The sequence below is a fragment of the Rhinoderma darwinii genome, chromosome 11 (genome assembly GCF_050947455.1).
Source record: "Rhinoderma darwinii isolate aRhiDar2 chromosome 11, aRhiDar2.hap1, whole genome shotgun sequence".
Lineage (NCBI taxonomy): Eukaryota > Metazoa > Chordata > Amphibia > Anura > Rhinodermatidae > Rhinoderma > Rhinoderma darwinii.
In genome coordinates this window covers 16,222,707-16,250,050 of record NC_134697.1, presented here as the reverse complement: position 1 = coordinate 16,250,050, position 27,344 = coordinate 16,222,707, and the positions used below count along the sequence as shown (strand labels likewise).

The following is a 27,344-nucleotide window of genomic DNA, read 5'->3' as shown; positions in this document are numbered from 1 at the left end:
GTCATAGTAATGTAGTATTATAGTAATATAGTGTTATAGTAAATCAAATAACAAATTAATGAACAATAATTTTGAATCAATATATAGACTCCAAACAAATTTGTAACAAGGGCTGAGAACTGTTTAAGCCACAAACTGTCCCCCCATATCATCTAGGCAGCTCCATGATAATACATATACCACTAAGAGAAAAATAAGAGCCTTTAACGCCAATGTATAGAATATAAAAAGTTAAATCTTTATTATACAGACAATGTACATACTAAAATAGCACAAAGAGAACTCTAGTATAAAGGCGGAGACCGCACCAAGTGTTATAGCCACCAATTAACCAAGGGTAGCTGCATACATGTTAGACTGAGTACCAGATTCACAATTAAGTATACAATCAATACACCATTTAGCTCAAGAGTAAGGAAGGGAGAACAATGTCTCCATAAATAACTAGTTTGAGTGGAAGAGGGGTGCAGTATATATCGTACTGGATGGTAGTTGAATCAAGCAAAAAATGACTAAGATGCAGACTTACAAAAATACAGAAAATATATACTAAAAACAAGTCGGTAATAGAGATTGTGAGATAGGTTATTACAGAAATGGAACGAAACTAAGGTTTTCATTAAGGCCCCGTGGTGTCATGGAGCCCAACATGACAATCCATTTGGATTCCCTTTGCGCCAAAACCCTCTTCACATTCCCCCCCCCTGATGCCACAATGTATCCTATCAATGCCTTTGACCGAAAATGATTTCGGATTGCAGTCATGATACCTCTTAAAATGCTGAGGTATAGTCTTCAGTTGTGTCGGATCATCTACCTCACTGGCCCCCAAGATATCACGTATATGTTCTCTAGTACGGATTCTCAGTTCTCGGGAGGTCAGTCCGATGTATATCTTTGGGCACCCACATGTCGCCTGGTAAATCACATGTGTCGTGCTGCATGAAATGTATTCACGAATATTAAAATTGCGTGTTCCATCTGCTGAGGAGAAGCTTGTTGCCCGACAGATATTAGCACATGCTCTGCATTTTCCGCACGGGTAGCACCCTTTTCTCGGTCCACGTGAACCAAAGGGTGATACCTGACGGGGGACATAATGGCTTTTTACAAGAAAATCCCTTAGGTTCTTGGCTCGTCTTGCAGTCATCAAGGGTCTCTCAGATAGACTTTGGGCTAAGTGAGGTTCAGACAGGAGAATGGGCCAGTGGTGCTCCAAAATGCTACGCATCTTGTTCCACTGCCCATTGTAAGTGGATATGAAGCGTACCCCAGACTGGTTGTCCGATTGTTTTTTAGGTTTCAGAAGCTCATTCCGTAATGTCATTTTTGCTCTCCTGTAACCCAACTTAATAGCCCTTCCTTGTTCTCCCTTCCTTACTCTTGAGCTAAATGGTGTATTGATTGTATACTTAATTGTGAATCTGGTACTCAGTCTAACATGTATGCAGCTACCCTTGGTTAATTGGTGGCTATAACACTTGGTGCGGTCTCCGCCTTTATACTAGAGTTCTCTTTGTGCTATTTCAGTATGTACATTGTCTGTATAATAAAGATTTAACTTTTTATATTATATACATTGGCGTTAAAGGCTCTTATTTTTCTCTTAGTGGTATAAATAATTTTGTAATGTATCAAATTTGAAAGTAATGCGGCCCGTCAAATTCACATTTTTTCTATATGTGGCCCACTCACCCGGCCGAGTTTGAGACCCCTAGTCTAGGGTCTGGATTCATATATTTTTAGTCTGGTATTGGCTCTAAATTTATTTTAGGGTCTACTCTGGGATCTGAATTAATCTTAATAAATGTATGGCAGCACACAGAGCCCCTGCGGCTCTGTACTACGGTGATCATGACATATGGTGTGTATAGCACTGTATTAAGGAAATATTCTTCCCTAGAAGCAATACTAGTAGGGGAGAATACCTCCATAATATGGCAAGTTCCATATGAATAAGAAAAAAATTTCTATATACTTCTATATGAAGTTGGAGGTACAGTAAAAGCCCCATATACTCCTCTTAGGTTGTACTCCGCTGTAATACGGCCATGTGCATGAGGATTTAAATGGACACTACTTTTCAAACAATTTATGCTAATCTTATAGTATACCTGATATAAAACAACTTTGCAATTTACGGTTAAAATTCAGTTGTTTTATCCATACAGATTGCCACTAGGAGTCTCTCGTCCTGTAATCTGCTGTGCACCCCCTGTTGTCAAGCAAAGTCCGTCCCTGATTACAGAGCAGAATTGAAGGATTGCAGAAGGTGGGGTGTTTCTCTTCACTGTCTTCCTACACAAGTCTATAGAGAAGGAAGGGGGAGGAGGAAGCAGAGAGAGTGTGAATCAGCAACACACAGGCTGCATGTAAGTCTATAGAGGGGGAGGGATGAGCAGAGGGAGGAATTAGGAACAGAGGGAGACACAGACGTGATGGTAAGATTTCTATGTCACACCAATACTGGATTTTCAGCTACACTGCTCATTGCTGCTGTACCTTCTGTATGTGATAGATAGAGATAGGAGAGCCGGATTCTCCTCTTTTATGGGGGCAGTGTAGAGAAGACTTGATAGCCGTTAGGATACACCCTCTAGCTTTGAGACGACTGAGAATTAGAGACAGAGCCTGCAGGGGAAAACTGCTAAATAATGCCACATACAAGTCATATATTGGCACAGAAATAGTGTTATTCTTCATGTACACACATATGACAGCTTATTCTGAAAATCTCCGGAAAAGTGAGGTGGGCTTTAAAGGTAGCATGTCAAGCATTGCTGGGTTACAGATAGCCATGAGATAGGCATTTTCAGAGAATATGTTACCAGGTGTCAGAAAATTTCAGTGTACCGTAAACAATTCCTGCTGTGTAGAGACATTAATAACCCTCCATCAGTTGAATCATGCACCATCCTCCTAGCAGGGGAGAATCAGACTGTTCCGAAAACCCTTGACAAGCTGCTTCGAATCAAGTTGTGATCAGAAGGTTTGGACACAAATACAGTTAAGTAATGGGTTAACTTTCCTGACTTTCAGAAGATCAAGTGCTATTTTTCAACTCACAGGACGCTGTGCTCTTCTTGCTAACCTGCTCCTCTCTAGCGGTGCGTGCTGCGTGCAGCGTCAGAAAGGAGAAGTGTTGTAGCAGATGTGCACCTATCGTGCTGCATGTCTGCTAAATAAGTCCGGAAGCCCCCCCCACGCGATCCCGGCCCAGCCTGTCCCTGGCTTCTGGCTAGGATCAACACAGAGCACAAAATACCCCCCCTCTTTTAGCTACATGGCGCCGCCTTAGGCAGCAGGCTCACCTTATGGCAGGTGCGGCCCTGGGTGTTAGAGGTTAGGGAGTTAGTACAGGCTAGGAGTACTGTGACCACTGTTTCACTGGATGTCATGCATGTGCATACATGACTCCCACAGAACCCCCCCCCCCCCCCTAAAGGATCACTTGCCAGTGAATGTAATGTACATGATCAGAAAAAATACATAAAGTTTCATGGAAAAAGATTTATACATCATATTTAGCAACAAAAATAGCAAGAGACATCAAAACACCCATACCCGTCCAATCACTACATTCGGTAGCCTTGAGAACAAAATACTTTAAAAGAATTGGTGTCATCTGAATCTTAGCGGAGAAATCCGTAAAATAGTGGGTGTTAACCCAAGTTTAGTGGCCAAAAGAGCACTCAACCTTGGGAATTTACTTGTCAATAGCGAATTTAAAAGATAAACGCAATCAAATACCACTTTGCTGTTTAAAGGGTAACTAAACGTTTCACAAACTTCTGACGTGTCATAGTGACACGTCAGAAGTTTTGATTGGTGGGGGTCCGAGCACTGAGACCCCCACCAATCGCTAAAATTAAACGGCAGAAGCTCTCGTGTGACCGCTCAGCCGCTTCATTTCTGTTAGGCTATTTCTGGAGATCAATGTATCGGTGTACGGGCTCAAAGACTTTCTATTGAGCCCGTACCCCGATACATTGATTTCCGGAAAAAGCCGAACAGACACGAAGCAGCTGAGCGCTCACACGAGCGCTTCTGCTTCTTCGTTTTAGCGATTGGTGGGGGTCTCACTATGACAGGTCAGAAGTTTGTCAAACGTTTAGTTACCCTTTAACTCCTTAACGCCGAAGGACGGATGTATCCGTCCTCAGCAGCTGCTAGTTCGCGCAGGAGGACGGATATATCCGTCCTGTGATGGCGCGGGTACTGAGACTGTACCCACGCGATCAGCGGCAGGAGCACGGCTGTTATATACAGCCTGGCTCCTGCTGCAACTGCCGGAATCGAAGCGCGCTCTGATTCCGGCAGTTTGACCCATTAAATGCCGCTGTCAATAGTGACAGCAACATCTAATGTGTTTGACAGAGGGAGGGAGCTCCCTCTGTCACCCGATCGGCGCTCCCGCAAACAAATCGCGGGTCGCCGTCGGGTTTCCATGACAGCCAGGGGTCTAACAAAGACCCCCAGGTCTGTCTTCCGCAACTGCCTGTTAGGCGATGCTGGAGGCATGACCTAACAGGTTGCCTGTCAGTTTTACACTGACAGGCAATAATGCTTTGGTATACTAAGTATACCAAAGCATTATATATGCGATTGGCACATCGCATAGTGAAGTCCCCTGGTGGGACTTAAAAAAAAATGTCAATCAGTTAAATAAAGTTTGTTGAAAAAAATAAAATAATAATTACAGTCAAAAATCAAATAAAACTACTTTTTTTGCCCAAAAAGTGGTTTTATTCAGTAAAAGTGTCAAAACAAATAACACATACACATATATGGTATCCCCGCGATCGTAACAACTTGACCAATAAAATGAACACATTAATGAAACCGCCGGATGAACGGCGTAAAAAAAAAACGCAAAAAACAACGGCAAAATTCTCTCTTTTCTCCCAATCCCCCCATTAAAAAATAAAATAAAAGTTAATCTATAAGTCCTATGTACCCCAAAATAGTACTAATGAAAACTACACATTGGCCCGCAAAAATCAAGCCCACATACGGCCACATCGACGGAAAAATAAAAAAATGACGGCTCTTGGAAAGCGGCGATGCTAAAACAAGTAATTTTTTTCTAAAAGGGTTTTTATTGTGCAAACGTAGGAAAACATATAAAACCTCTACATATTTGGTATCCCCGTAATCGTGCCGACCCATAGAATAAAGTTAACATGTTATTTACGCTGCATAGTAAACAGCGTAAATTTATAACGTGAAAATTAATGCTGGAATAGCTGCTTATTTTCAATTCTCTCCTAAAATAAAGTTAATAAAAGTTAATCAATATATTGTAAGCATCTAAAAATGGTGCAATTGCAAAATACAACTCGTCCCGCAAAAAACAAGCCCTTATACGGCTATGTCGACGTAATAAAAAAAAAGTTACGACTCTTGGAATGCGACCGTTAAAAAAAACAAAAAATAATCCTTGGTCATTAACGTGCAAAATGGCCTGGTCATTAAGGGGTTAAAAGTGGAAACTGATCAATGTGCAGATTTGACTTCAAAGAATCTACTTTTTCGGATTCATCTGGAAAAAAAAATAAAAAGACCTTTTCTGTGAAATCTTTGCTTAACCACTTCATTACTGCAGGGTTTACCCCCCTACATTACCGAGCCTATTGTAGCCGAATGTTTTTAGTTTTTGCATCACTGCATTCAGAGAGCCAATAACTTTTTTTATCTTTGCATCATCTAAGTCGTATGTGGGCTTGTTTTTTGCAGGATGAGTTATATTTTTTTTAATAGCACCATTTTCAGGGAAGATATAAATGTATTAGCTTTTATTAAAAAAAAAAAACTAATTTAAAGGAGGAATTGGAGAATAAAATCAATTTTGCCATAGTTTTTCTCATTTTTTTTACTTCGGTCAACCGTGCCTATTGAATAACTGGTTCATTTTATTACATGGGTAGTTATAATTGCAGCGATACTATATATGTGTCTTTTTTTTCACCACCTATTGAAAAAAATAATTACTTTGCATGGAATAAAATGTTTTTATTTAGTTTTATTTTTTTGTAATAAACTTTATTCAAATCAATTGTTTTTATTTTGTCCCTCTAGGGGACTTCAAAATATGATTTTCTGATCGATATTACAATGCTTTGGTATACTCCGTATACCAAAGCATTATTGTCTGTCAGTGATAAACGGACAGGCAATCTATTAAGCCGTGCTTCTAACCTAATAGGCATATAGCTATGGCAGCCCTGGGGCTTTTACAACCCATCGGCACCACGCAATTGCGTCACGGGTGTGTTAATGGGATGACAGGGGGAGCCCCCTCGCTCTGTCTAACCCCCTAGATGCCGCATCTGCTATTGATCGCAGCATCTAGGGAGTTAATGGAGTAGCAGTGCTCTAAGGTCTGCCCTGTGACCACTGCTGCTAGATTTTCAAAACATGAGGGCAAAGTCACATGATCCCTGCATACATTGTCTGTCACTCAGGCCCCACCCAGATGACGACATCATCAGTACCTAGAACTGTTGGTGACATCACAATACCAGTGACATCACAATGCCCTGTCCAGCCCTACATAATGTGAAGGATGTGCTGGGGACAGTTGAGGGTTTTGAAGAAGGAGATGATTATGATGATGATGATGGATGTGAGAGTTTTGCTGCTAATTTTGCTGACTGTCGCCCCATGTGATGTAGAAGGTCTGGTCACTAGAAGAACAGCAGGTAATGTGCATTTACACAGGGGGGGTTCTGTTACAAGAGATCGGTGGCGCTACATAGGCGCTGCCTATCTTTTCCTGTCTGTCTCACATGGCTTTTGCAGGAAGTTTCTTTCTTCTGTGCCCGCTAATGATTGACATGTAATACTCCCTCTCACTTTAAGAGCTGCATTGTGTATTATACAGAACTGAGCCACAGCTACAGACCTTATTTATTTGCACGCACTGACTTAATGTAATAAACTGTCAGAACAGGAGGGAAATTTGTGCTGCTGCTGTATTTACCTCACAGAGGATTGTCTGCACGGAATACAACTGTAACAAACCCTCAGCTTTGAGACGTATTAGCCTCTGAATGTAAGCAAGAATGGTCCCATTCACTGCCAAAAAGCAGAGATCTTGAAAAACATATTAGAAAGTTGCAGAATTATATAACTATTGCGATTTATATAAAACCAAGAAAAACATGAGCAGTCACATAATCCCTACATCCACTGCCCTTCACTCAGGCCCTGCCCAGATTACATTATCAGAACACTGTATTGTTGGTGACATCACAATACCAGTGATATGGTGACATCACAATACCAGTGACATCACAATGCCCTGTCCAGCCCTATAGAATGCGGGGGATGTGATGGAGATATTTGATGGTTTTGATTAAGGAGATGATGATGATGATGGATGTAAGAGTTGTGCTACTGATTTTGCTGACGGTCACCCCGTGTGATGTACAGGGTCAGGTCACTAGAATATCAGCAGGTAAAGGAAATTTTCTAACGGGGGGGCTTTGTTACTAAGTATAATGCAATGATCTGCAAAGGTGGTCTCGAACTTGAGACTATCCAACTGTTGTGAAACTACAATTCCCTTCATGTTTACAATGTCCTCGTCTGGTATACTGTATGTAATGTCTCACTATTATTTATTATTCATTTCTGGACAGTGACCACCCCTACCGTGCCCCTGCCAGCTGCCACCCTGGAGGAAATCCTTGGTTACACCGCTGTGGCAGTAATTGACACCTTCCTGTTCGCTGTGATTGGGGCCCTGATATATTTTATCTACAAATTGCACCAATTCGTACGTCAGGACCCAGCAGAGGGCGAGCTAAAGGAAGTTGTTGTGGAGAAGCCGGCTGCTCCAAAGAAAGAGCCGATTGTAAAAATCACAGCTTCGAGCGAGGATCTAAAAAACAATGTGGCCCACATACCAGCTGCCCCGAAGCTAGAACCGAGTGCATTTATGACTGCACTAAATAGATTCCTAAAGAAATGCTGTGGTAAAAACAACAGTTACAAATTGCACCAAGAGCCAATGGAGGATGAGCTGAAGGAAGTTGTTGTGGAAAAGCCGACTGCAAATACCAGCTCACCAAAGGAAAAGCTAAAAGATGATGTGGCCCAGATACCAGCTGCTCCGAAGCTAGAGCCGAGTGCATTTATGACCGCACCAAAGAAAGATTTAAAAACCGATGTGGTCCAGATACCAGCTGCTCCGAAGCTAGAGCTGAGTGCATTAACCACCGCACCAAAGAAAGACCTAAAAATCGATGTGGCTCAGATACCAACTGCTCCGAAGCTAGACCTGAGTGCATTAACCACCGCACCAAAGAAAGATCTAAAAAAAGATGTGGCTCAGATACCGGCTGCTCCGAAGCTAGACCAGAGTGCATTTATGACCGCACCAAAAAAAGATTTAAAAACCGATGTGGTCCAGATACCAGCTGCTCCGAAGCTAGAGCTGAGTGCATTTACCACTGCACCAAAGAAAAACCTAAAAATCGATGTGGCTCAGATACCAACTGCTCCTAAGCTAGAGCCAAGTGCATTTACCACTGCACCAAAGAAAAACCTAAAAATCGATGTGGCTCAGATACCAACTGCTCCTAAGCTAGAGCCAAGTGCATTTACCACTGCACCAAAGAAAAACCTAAAAATCGATGTTGCTCAGATACCAGCTGCTCCAAAGCTAGAGCCGTGCGCATTTATGACCGCACCAAAGAAAGATATTAAAAATGATGTGGCTCAGATACCAGCTGCTCCAAAACTAGAGCTGAGTGCATTTATGACCGCACCAAAGAAAGATCTAAAAGACGATGTGGTCCAGATACCAGCTGCTCCAAAACTAGAGCTGAGTGCATTTATGACCGCACCAAAGAAAGATCTAAAAGTCGATGTGGCTCAGATACCAGCTGCTCCAAAACTAGAGCTGAGTGCATTTATGACCGCACCAAAAAAAGATTTAAAAACCAATGTGGTCCAGATACCAGCTGCTCCAAAACTCGAGCCGAGTGCATTTATGACCGCACCGAAGAAAGAGATTAAAAATGATATGGCCCAGATACCAACTGCTCCGAAGTTAGAGTTGAGTGCATTTGCCACTGCATCGAAAAAAGACCTAACAAACGAGGCCCAAAAAGCAGATGCTGCTGTGAAAGAGCAAAGTGCAACAACCACCGCACAGAACGCAGATCTGGAGAACGTTGTGGCCCAGGAACCAGTTGTCTGGAGGGAAATACCAAAGCTGGAGCACACTGCATTTATGACCACACTGAGTAAACTGCTAAAGAAACGCTGTGGTCAATAAATCAGATTGTTAGGTGGGCCACTGGGAGATGTGTGATCAACTGTAAGATAAAAGGTGACCACAATACCACCATAGAAAAGTGATCATCTTTCACTACAAGGAATGGGACACCAGAGCCATCGGATGTCTACAGTGCCTGGATTCGGTCATCAGATTTGAGCAACGCCGCTGGGCTGGAAAAACGTCCTAATATATTTAACTTCACATTGACGGACATCGGTGTTCCAGCTTGTTGATGGCATTGGATGCCTGTAATAAAACTGACTGCATTTAAAAAATTGATGTGTCTGATTTATTGAATTTCTAGGAACTTGTTCAGATGTGGGATTGTAATTATAATAATTTCAGAGGTTACATTACATGCTGCTGATAAGTTCAGATCAATAGTCAAAGCTATAGAAATTACTTATAATCTTTATGATTCATTATGATATACTAATTTGTCCGTAAAAAATGTTGGCCGTCCGTGATTTTTGGATAAATTGTCCTGAAAAAAGAAAGAATCAGATTGGCAATCCTGGTCAACGCACATATATCCCACTCCAGAAATCAATGAACCTTTGGAAGAAGGACGTAATGTAAAGCACACACTTGTATGTTTATTTCATTTTCTAGGATCAGTGGCTAGAATTTTTTTTCAATGTAAATAAATTCATGTAACAGCCCTATACCTAGGTGCCTAAACTAACAACACAGTCTGGGTGCCCCCGTTAACAGTGCCATCAATGAACAGCGTCAGCACAACACGACATAAACAACAGTGCCACCAAATTTCCCTTAACCCCTTCCCGCACCTTGGCGTAAATGCACGTCCAGGTGAGCAGTAACTTCGCGCACCTGGGCGTGCAGTTACGTCCGCGCTTTAACAGTTTACCGCCGCGCGGCGCTACACCGCAGCGGCGGTTAACTGTGCAGGGTGTCTGCCCTGCTCTCCCCGTTGCCGATCAGCAGCCTGTCGCCGCTGAAATCGGCAATTAACCCCTTCGATGCGGTGGTCGATTGCAATCACCACATCGAAGAGGTTTACAGCGGATCGGCAGCCCCAAAAAATTGAATAAAACGTGATCAAAAAAAATTCTGGTACCCCAAAATGGTACCAATGAAAACTACAGATTGTCCCGCAACGAATAAACCCTCACACAGATCCGGTGGAGAAAAAATAAGAAAGTTCTGGCTCTCAGAATATGGCGATGCAAAATGTGCAGTGTGTCCAAAAGCAGATAAGATTGGGCGCCATTTATCAGTGCGACACCGGCCACATATCTGCGGATTATTATTTATTTACTGCATTATTATACCCTCTTATTATACCCTGATGTACCCCGCACAGATAACATATGCCCCCACATTATAAACTGAAACACCAGGAAAAGTCCAAACAGAACTACCACCAAGCTACATCTGCGCCCCAAAAGCCAAATGGCGTCCCTCCCTTCTGAGCCCTACAGCGTGCCTAAACACCAATTGACGTCCACAGATATGGCAATGCCATACCCGGGAGAACACGGTTAATATTTTATGAGGTATTTGTCTTCAGGCACAAACTGGGCATAACATATTGTGTACTACAATGGCATATGAGTGGAAAATTGTAATTTTCACTCTGCACCATCCGCTGCACATTAACCCCTTTGCGCACCATGACATAGCATGTCGTAGTGTGGGGGGTGATGTATGGAGCGTCTCACGTGAAAAATAAAGTATTTAAAACGGCAAAATCACAGTTTTTTTGGTCATATTGGCTCTACCTAAAAATTTAATAAAAAGTGCTCAAAAAGTTGTATGTACCAAAAAATGGTACCAATAAAAACGACCGCTTGTCCCTCAATAAATAAGCCCTCAAACCGCTCTATTGACTGAAAAATAAAAAAGTTGTGGCTCTTGGAACACGGGGAGGAAAACACTAAAAAGGAAAAGAAAAAATGGATCAGTCCAGAAAGGGTTAATTACTTTCTAATGAAAAACCATTTATGACCACACATGGGGTATTGCCGTATTCGGGAGAAATTGCTTTACAAATGTTGGGCAGCTTTTTCCCCCTTTATCCTGTGTGAAATTGAAAAAATTCAACATTTTAGTGGAAGAAATGTTGATATTCATTTTCACGGCCTAATTCTAATAAATCCTGCAAAAGACTTGTGGGGTCTAAATGCCCACTATATCCCTAGATAGATTCTTTAAGTGGTGTCATTTCCACTTTTGGGAGGTTTCCACTGTTTTGGCCTCTCAGGGGCTTTGCAAATGCAACATGGCACCCAAAAGCCATTTCAGCTAAATTTGAGTTCCAAAAGCCAAATAGCGTTCCTTCCCTTCTAAGCCTTGCTGTGGGTCCAAACAGCAGTTTATTACCACATATGGCATATTTCCATCATCGGGAGAAATTGTTTTACAAATGTTGGGGTGCTTTTTCTCCTTTATTCCTTGTAAAAATTAAAAATGGCTACCTTTTTTCAGAAAAAAAGTCGATTTTTACCTTTACAGAATAATTCCAATGAATTCAGCAAAACAACCGTGGGGTCAAAATGCAAACTTTACCCCTAGAAAAATTCCTTGATGAGTGTACTTTCCAAAATAGGGTCACTTTCCAGGGGTTTCCACTATTTTGTTCCCTCCAGTGCATTTCAAATGCGACATGGCACTGAAAACTATTCCAGCAAAATCAGAATTCCAAAATCCAAATGGTGCTCCTTCCCTTCTGAGTCCTGCTGTGGGTCCAAACAGCAGTTTATTACCACATATGGGGTATTGCTATAATCAGGAGAAATTGCTTTACATATGTTGGGGTGTTTTTTCTCTTTTATTCCTTGAAAAAATTAAACATTTCTACGTTTTTTCATCTTCACAAACTAATTCAAATAAATTTAGCAAAAAAAATGTGGGTTCAAAATGCTAACTATACCCCTAGATAAATTCCCTGAGGTGTGTAGTTTCCAAAATGAGGTCACTTTTGGGGGTCTTTATTGTTTTGGCCCCACAAGACCTCTTCAAACCTGACATGGTACCTAAAATATATGCTAAAAAAAAAGGAGGCCCCAAAATCCACTAGGTGCTCCTTTGCTTCTGAGGCCTGTATTTCAGTAAATTAGCGCACTAGGGCCACATGTGGGGTATTTCTAAAAACTGCAGAATCTGGGCAATAAATAATAAGTTACATTTCTCGGGTAAAACCTTCTGTGGTATAGAAAAAAATGTATTACAAATGAATTTTGTAAAAAAAAAATGAAATTTGTAACTTTCACCTCTACGTTGCTTTAACCCCTTAGTGACCAGCCCATTTTAGGCCTTAATGACCAAGCTATTTTATTCGTTTTTCTATAGTCGCATTCAAAGAGCTATAACGTTTTTATTTTTTCGTCTACATAGCTGTATGAGGACTTGTTTTTTGCGGGATTAGTTGTGCTTTTTAATGGCACCATTTTTGGGTACATATAATTTTTATATTAACTTTTATTAACCTTTTTGGGGGGGATTATAAAAAAAACCTGAAATTCCGCCATTGTTCTATGCGTTTTTAAATTGACGCCGTTCACTGTGCGACGTAATTAACATGTGACCTTTATTCTATGGGTCGGTACGATTACGGCGATACCACATATGTAGAGGTTTTTTTATGTTTTACGACTTTTGCACAATAAAAACACTTTTGAACTAAAATTATTTGTTTTTGCATCGTCGCTTTCCAAGAGCCGTAATTTTTTTATTTTTCCATCAATGTAGTGATTTTTTGGGCTTGTTTTCTGCGGGACAAGACGTAGTTTTGAATGGTACTGTTTTGGGGTACATGGGACTTATTGATTCATTTTTATTATGACTTTTTTGGGGGGCAATGGAAAAAAATGGCAATTTCGCCATAGTTTTTTGCGTTTTTTTTTACGGTGTTCACTTTGCGGTTTAAATTACATATTAACTTTATTAATGGAGTCATTACGGTCGCGGCGATACCACATATGTGTACTTTTTTTTTTTTTTTACACTTTTACTAAATAAAACAACTTTTTATGGAAAAAAATGGTTTTATTTATTTTTTTACTGTACTTTTTATTAATAATCTTTATTTCACTTTGATGACTGATTTTATTAGTCCCACTAGGGGACTTTACTGTGCGATGTTCCGATCGCTGCTATAATGCTCTGGTATACTTCGTATACCAGAGCATTATTGCCTGTCAGTGTAAATCTGACAGGCAATCTGTTAGGACGTGCCTCCGGCGCGTCCTAACAGGCATATGTCCAGGGCAGACCTGGGGGCTTTTATCAGTCCCCCGGCTGCCATGACACCCCATCGGAGACCCGCGATTGCATTCGCGGGCCGCCGATGGGTGACAGAGGGAGCGCACTCCCTCTGTAAACAAAGTTAAATGCCGCGGTCGCTATTGTAAACTTCGATCGCGGGCGTTGGAGCAGGAGCTCAGCTGTCATCAGACAGCAGAGCCCCGGCTCCTGCCTGCACGGGAGACCCGTGCAGGACTTAGACTAGGCTGACGTGAAAAGGCGTCAGCCTAGCCTAAAGCCCAGTAGTGAATCACGTTAAAAGGCGTATTAGTGGTCACTAAGGGGTTAATTCCTGTGAAACGCCTAAAGGGTTAATACACTTTCTGAATGCGGTTTTGAATACTTTGAGGGGTGCAGTTTTCAAAATGGGGTGATTTATGGGGACTTTCTAATATATAAGGCCCTCAAAGCCACTCCAGAACTGAACTGGTCCCTGTAAAAATCGCCTTTTGAAATTTTCTTGAAAATATGAGAAATTGCTGCTAAAGTTCTAAGCCTTGTAACGTCCTAGAAAAATAAAAGAATGTTCAAAAAACGATGCCAAACTAAAGTAGACATATGGGAAATGTTAACTAGTAACTATTTTGTGTGGTATTACTATCTGTTTTACAAGCAGATACATTTAAATTTAGAAAAATGCTAATTTTTGCAAATTTTCTCCAAATCTTGGTGTTTTTTACAAATAAATATTGAATTTATCAAGCAAATTTTTTCACTAACAAAGTACAATATATTACGAGAAAACAGTCTCAGAATCGCTTGGATAGGTAAAAGCATTCCGGAGTTATTACCACATAAAGTGACACATGTCAGATTTGAAAAATCGGCTTCGTCCTGAAGGCCAAAACAGGCTCAGTCCTGAAGGGGTTAAAAGGCGCACTTCACAATTTTTTATTTTTATTATTTATTTCCTCCTCCATTTGTACACTGGTGTTTCAGTGGGGTGCGGTGTGCAGAAGTACTTACAGATCCGTGCATCGCATAGTTTTTGGGTCCAGCGCCGCCCATGTGATCACATTCTGACCTGGTCTGGAATCACAGTGCTTTTGGGGAAACCGGAACCCCGACTCACTCTGCATTCCTGAGGAGCCTTGTTCTGGCTCCCATAGGAATGCATTGAGAGCCTGGGTTCCCAATTTCTCAAAATCACAGGGATTTCAGACCAAGTCAGAATGAAGATCATGTGGGTGGCGCTAGATCCGAAAACGACGTGATGCACGGATCGGTAAGAATTTCTGCACACAGCACCCCACTGAAACACCAATGCACATATGGGGGGGGGGGGAAACAAAAATAAAGTGTGGAGTGCTTCTTTAATAAACAATAATACCAGCAGTATTCCACATTAACAGTAGCAACAGTGTGCCTCCTCATACAATGCCGGTATAGTGCTGGCACGGTTTTATCAATTGTGGATGGGTCCAAAACTCGTGCTGCCTAGAAGATCTTGCCTATTTCTTTTTTTTTAAATCTTACATTTTTATTAAAAGATTTTATACATTACAGAAAAAACAAAAATATACATAAGCAACAAACACTCAATACTGTTCGTATTAGAATGACATTCCAGACAAGTAAAACAAATCTCAAATTAGCCATTGACGATCATAATTAAATATAGTATTTTGAATGAATCCAAGAATTCAATCTCCTCATATTCCGACCATGAAGATCTAGAACTTGCCTATTTCAGAAGACTCCTGGACAATCCAAAATAGTAGGCAAATATGCTAAAATGTGGATTCCACAGATCTCACCATGGCATCCATAGTCTGGCTAACACTGCCACTTCTACTCTGGCACACATTCTGGTTCTCTCTTTCCAGTCTCCCAGTATTCATGACATTTGGATATGTTTGTCTTATTTTTACTGGTACCGGCTTCACCTCTATAAAACAGGTGCCAACTGTTCATTTTATGTATGTAGATCATACAACCCATCCCACATGTGCCTATGGGTGGACTGTTTTTCTTTTAACAATGAGATGTAGTGTTATCAGGGCCGATTCTAGCTTTTCTGCTGCCTGAGGCGAAAATTTAACAGAGGGAGACGGAGAATGGAGGGACATGTCGCGATAACAATGCTGGGGGGGGGGGTAAGTACAGATGTAGCCATCTTTATCTTGACTTTTAACGCATTAAATACGCAACGACAAGATCCTTTATCTTGACTTTTTCAATGGCTTTTGTTGTGTGACGTCACGCTGCAGCAAGTTATCAGGGTCAAGATAAACTTCACTACATCTGTATTGCCTTTTTTTTCCAGCACAGTTTCTGCCCGAAAATGCGTACCACAATTTGGTGCAGTTTTTCGGCCGAAATTCCCTGTGGGTTCTAGGACGTATGCGCTGCATGCTGTTATGAAAGGAGGAGTGTTGTAGCAGATGTGCACCTATCGTGCTGCACGTCTGCTAAATAAGTCCTGGTTCCCCCCCACGCGATCCTGGCCCAGGCTGTCCCTGGCTCCTCGCTAAGATCAACACAGTGCACAAAATGCCACAACCCCCCCTTTTTAGCTTCGTGGCGCCGCCTGAGGCAGCAGGCTCACCTTATGGCAGGTGCGGCCCTGAGTGTTAGAGGTTAGGGAGTTAGTACAGGCTAGGAGCACTGTGACCACTGTTTCACTGGATGTCATGCGTGTGCCTACATGACTCCCACAGAACCCCCCTAAAGGATCACTGGCCAGTGAATGTAATGTACATGATCAGAAAAAATACATAAAGTTTCATGGAAAAAGATGTATACATCATATATAGCAACAATAGCAGCAAAAGACATCAAAACAACCATACCAGTCTAATCACTAAATTCGGTAGCCTTGACAAGGAAATACTTTAAAAGAATTGGTGTCAACTGACTCTTCATGAAGAAATCCGTAAAATAGTGGGTGTTAAACCCAAGTTTGGTGGCCAAAAGAGCACCCAACCTTGGGGATTTACTCAATAACGAATTTAAAAGATAAACGCAATCAAATACCACTTGGCTGTTTAAAGAGTAACTAAACGTTTGACAAAATTCCGACATGTCATAGATACACATCAGAAGTTTTGATTGGTGGGTGTCCGAGCACTGAGACACTCACTAATCGCTAAAACTAAATGCCAGAAGCTCTCGTGTGAGCGCTCAGCCGCTTCAAATCTACTTTTTTTGATTCATCTGGAAAAAAAAATAAAAAGACCTTTTCTGTGAAATCTTTGCTTAACCACTTCATTACTGCAGGGTTTACCCCCCTACATTACCGAGCCTATTGTAGCCGAATGTTTTTAGTTTTTGCATCACTGCATTCAGAGAGCCAATAACTTTTTTTATCTTTGCATCATCTAAGTCGTATGTGGGCTTGTTTTTTGCAGGATGAGTTATATTTTTTTTAATAGCACCATTTTCAGGGAAGATATAAATGTATTAGCTTTTATTTAAAAAAAAAAACTAATTTAAAGGAGGAATTGGAGAATAAAATCAATTTTGCCATAGTTTTTCTCATTTTTTTTACTTCGGTCAACCGTGCCTATTGAATAACTGGTTCATTTTATTACATGGGTAGTTATAAATGCAGCGATACTATATATGTGTCTTTTTTTTCACCACCTATTGAAAAAAATAATTACTTTGCATGGAATAAAATGTTTTTATTTAGTTTTATTTTTTTGTAATAAACTTTATTCAAATCAATTGTTTTTATTTTGTCCCTCTAGGGGACTTCAAAATGTGATTTTCTGATCGATATTACAATGCTTTGGTATACTCCGTATACCAAAGCATTATTGTCTGTCAATGATAAACTGACAGGCAATCTATTAAGCCGTGCTTCTAACCTAATAGGCATATAGCTATGGCAGCCCTGGGGCTTTTACAACCCATCGGCACCACGCAATTGCGTCACGTGTGTGCTAATGGGATGACAGGGGGAGCCCCTTCGCTCTGTCTAACCCCCTAGATGCCGCATCCGCTATTGACCGCAGCATCTAGGGAGTTAATGGAGTAGCAGTGCTCCAAGGTCTGCCCTGTGACCACTGCTGCTAGATTTTCAAAACATGAGGGCAAAGTCACATGATCCCTGCATACATTGTCTGTCACTCAGGCCCCACCCAGATGACGACATCATCAGTACCTAGAACTGTTAGTGACATCACAATACCACTGACATCACAATGCCATGTCCAGCCCTACATAATGTGAAGGATGTGCTGGGGACAGTTGAGGGTTTTGAAGAAGGAGATGATTATGATGATGATGATGATGATGGATGTGAGAGTTTTGCTGCTAATTATGCTGACTGTCGCCCCATGTGATGTAGAAGGTCTGGTCACTAGAAGAACAGCAGGTAATGTGCATTTACACAGGGGGGGGGGGGGTTCTGTTACAAGAGATCGGTGGCGCTACATAGGCGATGCCTATCTTTTCCTGTCTGTCTCACATGGCTTTTGCAGGAAGTTTCTTTCTTCTGTGCCCGCTAATGATTGACATGTAATACTCCCTCTCACTTTAAGAGCTGCATTGTGTATTATACAGAACTGAGCCACAGCTACAGACCTTATTTATTTGTACGCACTGACTTAATGTAATAAACTGTCAGAACAGGAGGGAAATTTGTGCTGCTGCTGTATTTATACCTCACAGAGGATTGTCTGCACGGAATACAACTGTAACAAACCCTCAGCTTTGAGACATATTAGGTCCATACAGGTTTTCAGCCTCTGAATGTAAGCAAGAATGGTCCCATTCACTGCCAACAAGCAGAGATCTTGAAAAACATATTAGAAAGTTGCAGAATTATATAACTATTGCGATTTATATAAAACCAAGAAAAACATGAGCAGTCACATAATCCCTGCATGCACTGCCCTTCACTCAGGCCCTGCCCAGATTACATTATCAGAACACTGGATTACATTATCAGAACGGGGGGGGCTTTGTTACTAAGTATAATGCAATGATCTGCAAAGGTGGTCTCGAACTTGAGACTATCCAACTTTTGTGAAACTACAATTCCCTTCATGTTTACAATGTCCTCGTCTGGTATACTGTATGTAATGTCTCACTATTATTTATTATTCATTTCTGGACAGTGACCACCCCTACCGTGCCCCTGCCAGCTGCCACCCTGGAGGAAATCCTTGGTTACACCGCTGTGGCAGTAATTGACACCTTCCTGTTCGCTGTGATTGGGGCCCTGATATATTTTATCTACAAATTGCACCAATTCGTACGTCAGGACCCAGCAGAGGGCGAGCTAAAGGAAGTTGTTGTGGAGAAGCCGGCTACTCCAAAGAAAGAGCCGATTGTAAAAATCACAGCTTCGAGCGAGGATCTAAAAAACAATGTGGCCCACATACCAGCTGCCCCGAAGCTAGAGCCGAGTGCATTTATGACTGCACTAAATAGATTCCTAAAGAAATGCTGTGGTAAAAACAACAGTTACAAATTGCACCAAGAGCCAATAGAGGATGAGCTGAAGGAAGTTGTTGTGGAAAAGCCGACTGCAAATACCAGCTCACCAAAGGAAAAGCTAAAAGATGATGTGGCCCAGATACCAGCTGCTCCGAAGCTAGAGCCGAGTGCATTTATGACCGCACCAAAGAAAGATTTAAAAACCGATGTGGTCCAGATACCAGCTGCTCCGAAGCTAGAGCTGAGTGCATTAACCACCGCACCAAAGAAAGACCTAAAAATCGATGTGGCTCAGATACCAACTGCTCCGAAGCTAGAGCTGAGTGCATTTACCACCGCACCAAAGAAAAACCTAAAAATCGATGTGGCTCAGATACCAACTGCTCCTAAGCTAGAGCCGAGTGCATTTACCACTGCACCAAAGAAAAACCTAAAAATCGATGTTGCTCAGATACCAGCTGCTCCAAAGCTAGAGCCGTGCACATTTATGACCGCACCAAAGAAAGATATTAAAAATAATGTGGCTCAGATACCAGCTGCTCCAAAACTAGAGCTGAGTGCATTTATGACCGCACCAAAGAAAGATCTAAAAGACGATGTGGCTCAGATACCAGCTGCTCCAAAACTAGACCTGAGTGAATTTATGACCGCACCAAAAAAAGATTTAAAAACCGATGTGGTCCAGATACCAGCTGCTCCGAAGCTAGAGCTGAGTGCATTTACCACCGCACCAAAGAAAAACCTAAAAATCGATGTGGCTCAGATACCAACTGCTCCTAAGCTAGAGCCGAGTGCATTTACCACTGCACCAAAGAAAAATCAAAAAATCGATGTGGCTCAGATACCAGCTGCTCCAAAGCTAGAGCCGTGCGCATTTATGACCGCACCAAAGAAAGATCTAAAAGACGATGTGGCTCAGATACCAGCTGCTCCAAAACTAGAGCCGAGTGCATTTATGACCGCACCGAAGAAAGAGATTAAAAATGATATGGCCCAGATACCAGCTGCTCCGAAGTTAGAGTTGAGTGCATTTGCCACCACATCGAAAAAAGAGCTAACAAACGAGGCCCAAAAAGCAGATGCTGCTGTGAAAGAGCAAAGTGCAACAACCACCGCACAGAGCGCAGATCCGGAGAACGTTGTGGCCCAGGAACCAGTTGTCTGGAGGGAAATACCAAAGCTGGAGCACACTGCATTTATGACCACACTGAGTGAACTGCTAAAGAAACGCTGTGGTCAATAAATCAGATTGTAGGTGGGCCACTGGGAGATGTGTGATCAACTATAAGATAAAAGGTGACCACAATACCACCATAGAAAAGTGATCATCTTTCACTACAAGGAATGGGACACCAGAGCCATCGGATGTCTACAGTGCCTGGATCCGGTCATCAGATTTGAGCAACGCTGCTGGGCTGGAAAAACTTCCTAATATATTTAACTTCACATTGATGGACATCGGTGTTCCAGCTTGTTGATGGCATTGGATGCCTGTAATAAAACTGACTGCATTTAAAAAATTGATGTGTCTGATTTATTGAATTTCTAGGAACTTGTGCAGATGTGGGATTGTAATTATAATAATTTCAGAGGTTACATTACATGCTGCTGATAAGTTCAGATCAATAGTCAAAGCTATAGGAATTACTTATAATCTTTATGATATACTAATTTGTCCGTAAAAAATGTTGGCCGTCCGTGATTTTTGGATAAATTGTCCTGAAAAAAGAAAGAATCAGATTGGCAATCCTGGTCAACGCACATATATCCCACTCCAGAAATCAATGAACCTTTGGAAGAAGGACGTAATGTAAAGCACACACTTGTATGTTTATTTCATTTTCTAGGATCAGTGGCTAGAATTTTTTTTCAATGTAAATAAATTCATGTAACAGCCCTATACCTAGGTGCCTAAACTAACAACACAGTCTGGGTGCCCCCGTTAACAGTGCCATCAATGAACAGCGTTAGCACAACACGACATAAACAACAGTGCCACCAAATTTCCCTTAACCCCTTCCCGCACCTTGGCGTAAATGCACGTCCAGGTGAGCAGTAACTTCGCGCACCTGGGCGTGCAGTTACGTCTGCGCTTTAACAGTTAACCGCCGCGCGGCGCTACACCGCAGCGGCGGTTAACTGTGCAGGGTGTCTGCCCTGCTCTCCCCGTTGCCGATCAGCGGCCTGTCGCCGCTGAAATCGGCAATTAACCCCTTCGATGCGGTGGTCGATTGCAATCACCACATCGAAGAGGTTTACAGCGGATCGGCAGCCCCAAAAAATTGAATAAAACGTGATCAAAAAAAATTCTGGTGCCCCAAAATGGTACCAATGAAAACTAGATTGTCCCGCAACGAATAAACCCTCACACAGATCCGGTGGAGAAAAAATAAGAAAGTTCTGGCTCTCAGAATATGGCGATGCAAAATGTGCAGTGTGTCCAAAAGCAGATAAGATTGGGCGCCATTTATCATTGCGACACCGGCCACATATCTGCGGATTATTATTTATTTACTGCATTATTATACCCTCTTATTATACCCTGATGTACCCCGCACAGATAACATATGCCCCCACATTATAAACTGAAACACCAGGAAAAGTCCAAACAGAACTACCACCAAGCTACATCTACGCCCCAAAAGCCAAATGGCGTCCCTCCCTTCTGAGCCCTACAGCGTGCCTAAACACCAATTTACGTCCACAGATATGGCAATGCCATACCCGGGAGAACACGGTTAATATTTTATGAGGTATTTGTCTTCAGACACAAACTGGGCATAACATATTGTGTACTACAATGGCATATGAGTGGAAAATTGTAATTTTCACTCTGCACCATCCGCTGCACATTAACCCCTTTGCGCACCATGACATAGCATGTCGTAGTTTGGGGGGTGATGTATGGAGTGTCTCACGTGAAAAATAAAGAATTTAAAACGGCAAAATCGCAGTTTTTTTGGTCATATTGGCTCTACCTAAAAATTGAATAAAAAGTGCTCAAAAAGTTGTATGTACCAAAAAATGGTACCAATAAATACGACCGCTTGTCCCTCAATAAATAAGCCCTCAAACCCCTCTATTGACTGAAAAATAAAAAAAGTTGTGGCTCTTGGAACACGGGGAGGAAAACACTAAAAAGGAAAAGAAAAAATGGATCAGTCCAGAAAGGGTTAATTACTTTCTAATGAAAAACCATTTATGACCACACATGGGGTATTGCCGTATTCGGGAGAAATTGCTTTACAAATGTTGGGCAGCTTTTTCCCCCTTTATCCTGTGTGAAATTGAAAAAATTCAACATTTTAGTGGAAGAAATGTTGATATTCATTTTCACGGCCTAATTCTAATAAATCCTGCAAAAGACTTGTGGGGTCTAAATGCCCACTATATCCCTAGATAGATTCTTTAAGTGGTGTCATTTCCACTTTTGGGAGGTTTCCACTGTTTTGGCCTCTCAGAGGCTTTGCAAATGCAACATGGCACCCAAAAGCCATTTCAGCTAAATTTGAGTTCCAAAAGCCAAATAGCGTTCCTTCCCTTCTAAGCCTTGCTGTGGGTCCAAACAGCAGTTTATTACCACATATGGCATATTTCCATCATCGGGAGAAATTGTTTTACAAATGTTGGGGTGCTTTTTCTCCTTTATTCCTTGTAAAAATTAAAAATGGCTACCTTTTTTCAGAAAAAAAGTTGATTTTTACCTTTACAGAATAATTCCAATGAATTCAGCAAAACAACCGTGGGGTCAAAATGCAAACTTTACCCCTAGAAAAATTCCTTGATGAGTGTACTTTCCAAAATAGGGTCACTTTCCAGGGGTTTCCACTATTTTGTTCCCTCCAGTGCATTTCAAATGCGACATGGCACTGAAAACTATTCCAGCAAAATCAGAATTCCAAAATCCAAATGGTGCTCCTTCCCTTCTGAGTCCTGCTGTGGGTCCAAACAGCAGTTTATTACCACATATGGGGTATTGCTATAATCAGGAGAAATTGCTTTACATATGTTGGGGTGTTTTTTCTCTTTTATTCCTTGAAAAAATTTAACATTTCTACGTTTTTTCATCTTCACAAACTAATTCAAATAAATTTAGCAAAAAAAATGTGGGTTCAAAATGCTAACTATACCCCTAGATAAATTCCCTGAGGTGTGTAGTTTCCAAAATGAGGTCACTTTTGGGGGTCTTTATTGTTTTGGCCCCACAAGACCTCTTCAAACCTGACATGGTACCTAAAATATATGCTAAAAAAAAAGGAGGCCCCAAAATCCACTAGGTGCTCCTTTGCTTCTGAGGCCTGTATTTCAGTAAATTAGCGCACTAGGGCCACATGTGGGGTATTTCTAAAAACTGCAGAATCTGGGCAATAAATAATAAGTTACATTTCTCGGGTAAAACCTTCTGTGGTATAGAAAAAAATGTATTACAAATGAATTTTGTAAAAAAAAAATGAAATTTGTAACTTTCACCTCTACGTTGCTTTAATTCCTGTGAAACGCCTAAAGGGTTAATACACTTTCTGAATGCGGTTTTGAATACTTTGAGGGGTGCAGTTTTCAAAATGGGGTGATTTATGGGGACTTTCTAATATATAAGGCCCTCAAAGCCACTCCAGAACTGAACTGGTCCCTGTAAAAATCGCCTTTTGAAATTTTCTTGAAAATATGAGAAATTGCTGCTAAAGTTCTAAGCCTTGTAACGTCCTAGAAAAATAAAAGAATGTTCAAAAAACGATGCCAAACTAAAGTAGACATATGGGAAATGTTAACTAGTAACTATTTTGTGTGGTATTACTATCTGTTTTACAAGCAGATACATTTAAATTTAGAAAAATGCTAATTTTTGCAAATTTTCTCCAAATCTTGGTGTTTTTTACAAATAAATATTGAATTTATCAAGCAAATTTTTTCACTAACAAAGTACAATATATTACGAGAAAACAGTCTCAGAATCGCTTGGATAGGTAAAAGCATTCCGGAGTTATTACCACATAAAGTGACACATGTCAGATTTGAAAAATCGGCTTCGTCCTGAAGGCCAAAACAGGCTCAGTCCTGAAGGGGTTAAAAGGCGCACTTCACAATTTTTTATTTTTATTATTTATTTCCTCCTCCATTTGTACACTGGTGTTTCAGTGGGGTGCGGTGTGCAGAAGTACTTACAGATCCGTGCATCGCATAGTTTTTGGGTCCAGCGCCGCCCATGTGATCACATTCTGACCTGGTCTGGAATCACAGTGCTTTTGGGGAAACCGGAACCCCGACTCACTCTGCATTCCTGAGGAGCCTTGTTCTGGCTCCCATAGGAATGCATTGAGAGCCTGGGTTCCCAATTTCTCAAAATCACAGGGATTTCAGACCAAGTCAGAATGAAGATCATGTGGGCGGCGCTAGATCCGAAAACGACGTGATGCACGGATCGGTAAGAATTTCTGCACACAGCACCCCACTGAAACACCAATGCACATATGGGGGGGAAACAAAAATAAAGTGTGGAGTGCTTCTTTAATAAACAATAATACCAGCAGTATTCCACATTAACAGTAGCAACAGTGTGCCTCCTCATACAATGCCGGTATAGTGCTGGCACGGTTTTATCAATTGTGGATGGGTCCAAAACTCGTGCTGCCTAGAAGATCTTGCCTATTTCTTTTTTTTAAATCTTACATTTTTATTAAAAGATTTTATACATTACAGAAAAAAACAAAAATACACATAAGCAACAAACACTCAATACTGTTCGTATTAGAATGACATTCCAGACAAGTAAAACAAATCTCAAATTAGCCATTGACGATCATAATTAAATATAGTATTTTGAATGAATCCAAGAATTCAATCTCCTCATATTCCGACCATGAAGATCTAGATCTTGCCTATTTCAGAAGACTCCTGGACAATCCAAAATAGTAGGCAAATATGCTAAAATGTGGATTCCACAGATCTCACCATGGCATCCATAGTCTGGCTAACACTGCCACTTCTACTCTGGCACACATTCTGGGTCTCTCTTTCCAGTCTCCCAGTATTCATGACATTTGGATATGTTTGTCTTATTTTTACTGGTACCGGCTTCACCTCTATAAAACAGGTGCCAACTGTTCATTTTATGTATGTAGATCATACAACCCATCCCACATGTGCCTATGGGTGGACTGTTTTTCTTTTAACAATGAGATGTAGTGTTATCAGGGCCGATTCTAGCTTTTCTGCTGCCTGAGGCGAAAATTTAACAGAGGGAGACGGAGAATGGAGGGACATGTCGCGATAACAATGCTGGGGGGGTAAGTACAGATGTAGCCATCTTTATCTTGACTTTTAACGCATTAAATACGCAACGACAAGATCCTTTATCTTGACTTTTTCAATGGCTTTTGTTGTGTGACGTCACGCTGCAGCAAGTTATCAGGGTCAAGATAAACTTAGCTACATCTGTATTGGCTTTTTTTTGCAGCACAGTTTCTGCCCGAAAATGCGTACCACAATTTCGTGCAGTTTTTCGGCCGAAATTCCCTGTGGGTTCTAGGACGTATGCGCTGCATGCTGTTATGAAAGGAGGAGTGTTGTAGCAGATGTGCACCTATCGTGCTGCACGTCTGCTAAATAAGTCCTGGTTCCCCCCCACGCGATCCTGGCCCAGGCTGTCCCTGGCTCCTCGCTAAGATCAACACAGTGCACAAAATGCCACAACCCCCCCTTTTTAGCTTCGTGGCGCCGCCTGAGGCAGCAGGCTCACCTTATGGCAGGTACGGCCCTGAGTGTTAGAGGTTAGGGAGTTAGTACAGGCTAGGAGCACTGTGACCACTGTTTCACTGGATGTCATGCGTGTGCCTACATGACTCCCACAGAACCCCCCTAAAGGATCACTGGCCAGTGAATGTAATGTACATGATCAGAAAAAATACATAAAGTTTCATGGAAAAAGATGTATACATCATATATAGCAACAATAGCAGCAAAAGACATCAAAACAACCATACCAGTCTAATCACTAAATTCGGTAGCCTTGACAAGGAAATACTTTAAAAGAATTGGTGTCAACTGACTCTTCATGAAGAAATCCGTAAAATAGTGGGTGTTAAACCCAAGTTTGGTGGCCAAAAGAGCACCCAACCTTGGGGATTTACTCAATAACGAATTTAAAAGATAAACGCAATCAAATACCACTTGGCTGTTTAAAGAGTAACTAAACGTTTGACAAAATTCCGACATGTCATAGATACACATCAGAAGTTTTGATTGGTGGGTGTCCGAGCACTGAGACACTCACTAATCGCTAAAACTAAATGCCAGAAGCTCTCGTGTGAGCGCTCAGCCGCTTCAAATCTACTTTTTTTGATTCATCTGGAAAAAAAAATAAAAAGACCTTTTCTGTGAAATCTTTGCTTAACCACTTCATTACTGCAGGGTTTACCCCCCTACATTACCGAGCCTATTGTAGCCGAATGTTTTTAGTTTTTGCATCACTGCATTCAGAGAGCCAATAACTTTTTTTATCTTTGCATCATCTAAGTCGTATGTGGGCTTGTTTTTTGCAGGATGAGTTATATTTTTTTTAATAGCACCATTTTCAGGGAAGATATAAATGTATTAGTTTTTATTTAAAAAAAAAAACTAATTTAAAGGAGGAATTGGAGAATAAAATCAATTTTGCCATAGTTTTTCTCATTTTTTTTACTTCGGTCAACCGTGCCTATTGAATAACTGGTTCATTTTATTACATGGGTAGTTATAATTGCAGCGATACTATATATGTGTCTTTTTTTTCACCACCTATTGAAAAAAATAATTACTTTGCATGGAATAAAATGTTTTTATTTAGTTTTATTTTTTTGTAATAAACTTTATTCAAATCAATTGTTTTTATTTTGTCCCTCTAGGGGACTTCAAAATGTGATTTTCTGATCGATATTACAATGCTTTGGTATACTCCGTATACCAAAGCATTATTGTCTGTCAGTGATAAACTGACAGGCAATCTATTAAGCCGTGCTTCTAACCTAATAGGCATATAGCTATGGCAGCCCTGGGGCTTTTACAACCCATCGGCACCACGCAATTGCGTCACGTGTGTGCTAATGGGATGACAGGGGGAGCCCCTTCGCTCTGTCTAACCCCCTAGATGCCGCATCCGCTATTGACCGCAGCATCTAGGGAGTTAATGGAGTAGCAGTGCTCCAAGGTCTGCCCTGTGACCACTGCTGCTAGATTTTCAAAACATGAGGGCAAAGTCACATGATCCCTGCATACATTGTCTGTCACTCAGGCCCCACCCAGATGACGACATCATCAGTACCTAGAACTGTTAGTGACATCACAATACCACTGACATCACAATGCCCTGTCCAGCCCTACATAATGTGAAGGATGTGCTGGGGACAGTTGAGGGTTTTGAAGA

General features: G+C 41.3%; 2 protein-coding genes across 2 annotated transcripts; both read left to right on the top strand.

The window, feature by feature from the left end:
• The first annotated feature begins 7,269 nt into the window (after positions 1-7,269).
• On the top strand, positions 7,270-9,564 carry LOC142663616 (uncharacterized). The gene is made up of 2 exons (XM_075842368.1): positions 7,270-7,459; positions 7,644-9,564. The coding sequence occupies exons 1-2, from the start codon at positions 7,348-7,350 to the stop codon at positions 9,284-9,286; spliced, it is 1,755 nt and encodes a 584-aa protein (XP_075698483.1). The 5' UTR covers positions 7,270-7,347; the 3' UTR covers positions 9,287-9,564.
• An 8,205-nt stretch (positions 9,565-17,769) lies between these two features.
• LOC142663615 (uncharacterized) lies at positions 17,770-20,447 on the top strand. Its single transcript, XM_075842367.1, has 2 exons — positions 17,770-17,879; positions 18,625-20,447. The coding sequence occupies exons 1-2, from the start codon at positions 17,774-17,776 to the stop codon at positions 20,187-20,189; spliced, it is 1,671 nt and encodes a 556-aa protein (XP_075698482.1). The 5' UTR covers positions 17,770-17,773; the 3' UTR covers positions 20,190-20,447.
• The last annotated feature ends 6,897 nt before the right edge of the window (positions 20,448-27,344 follow it).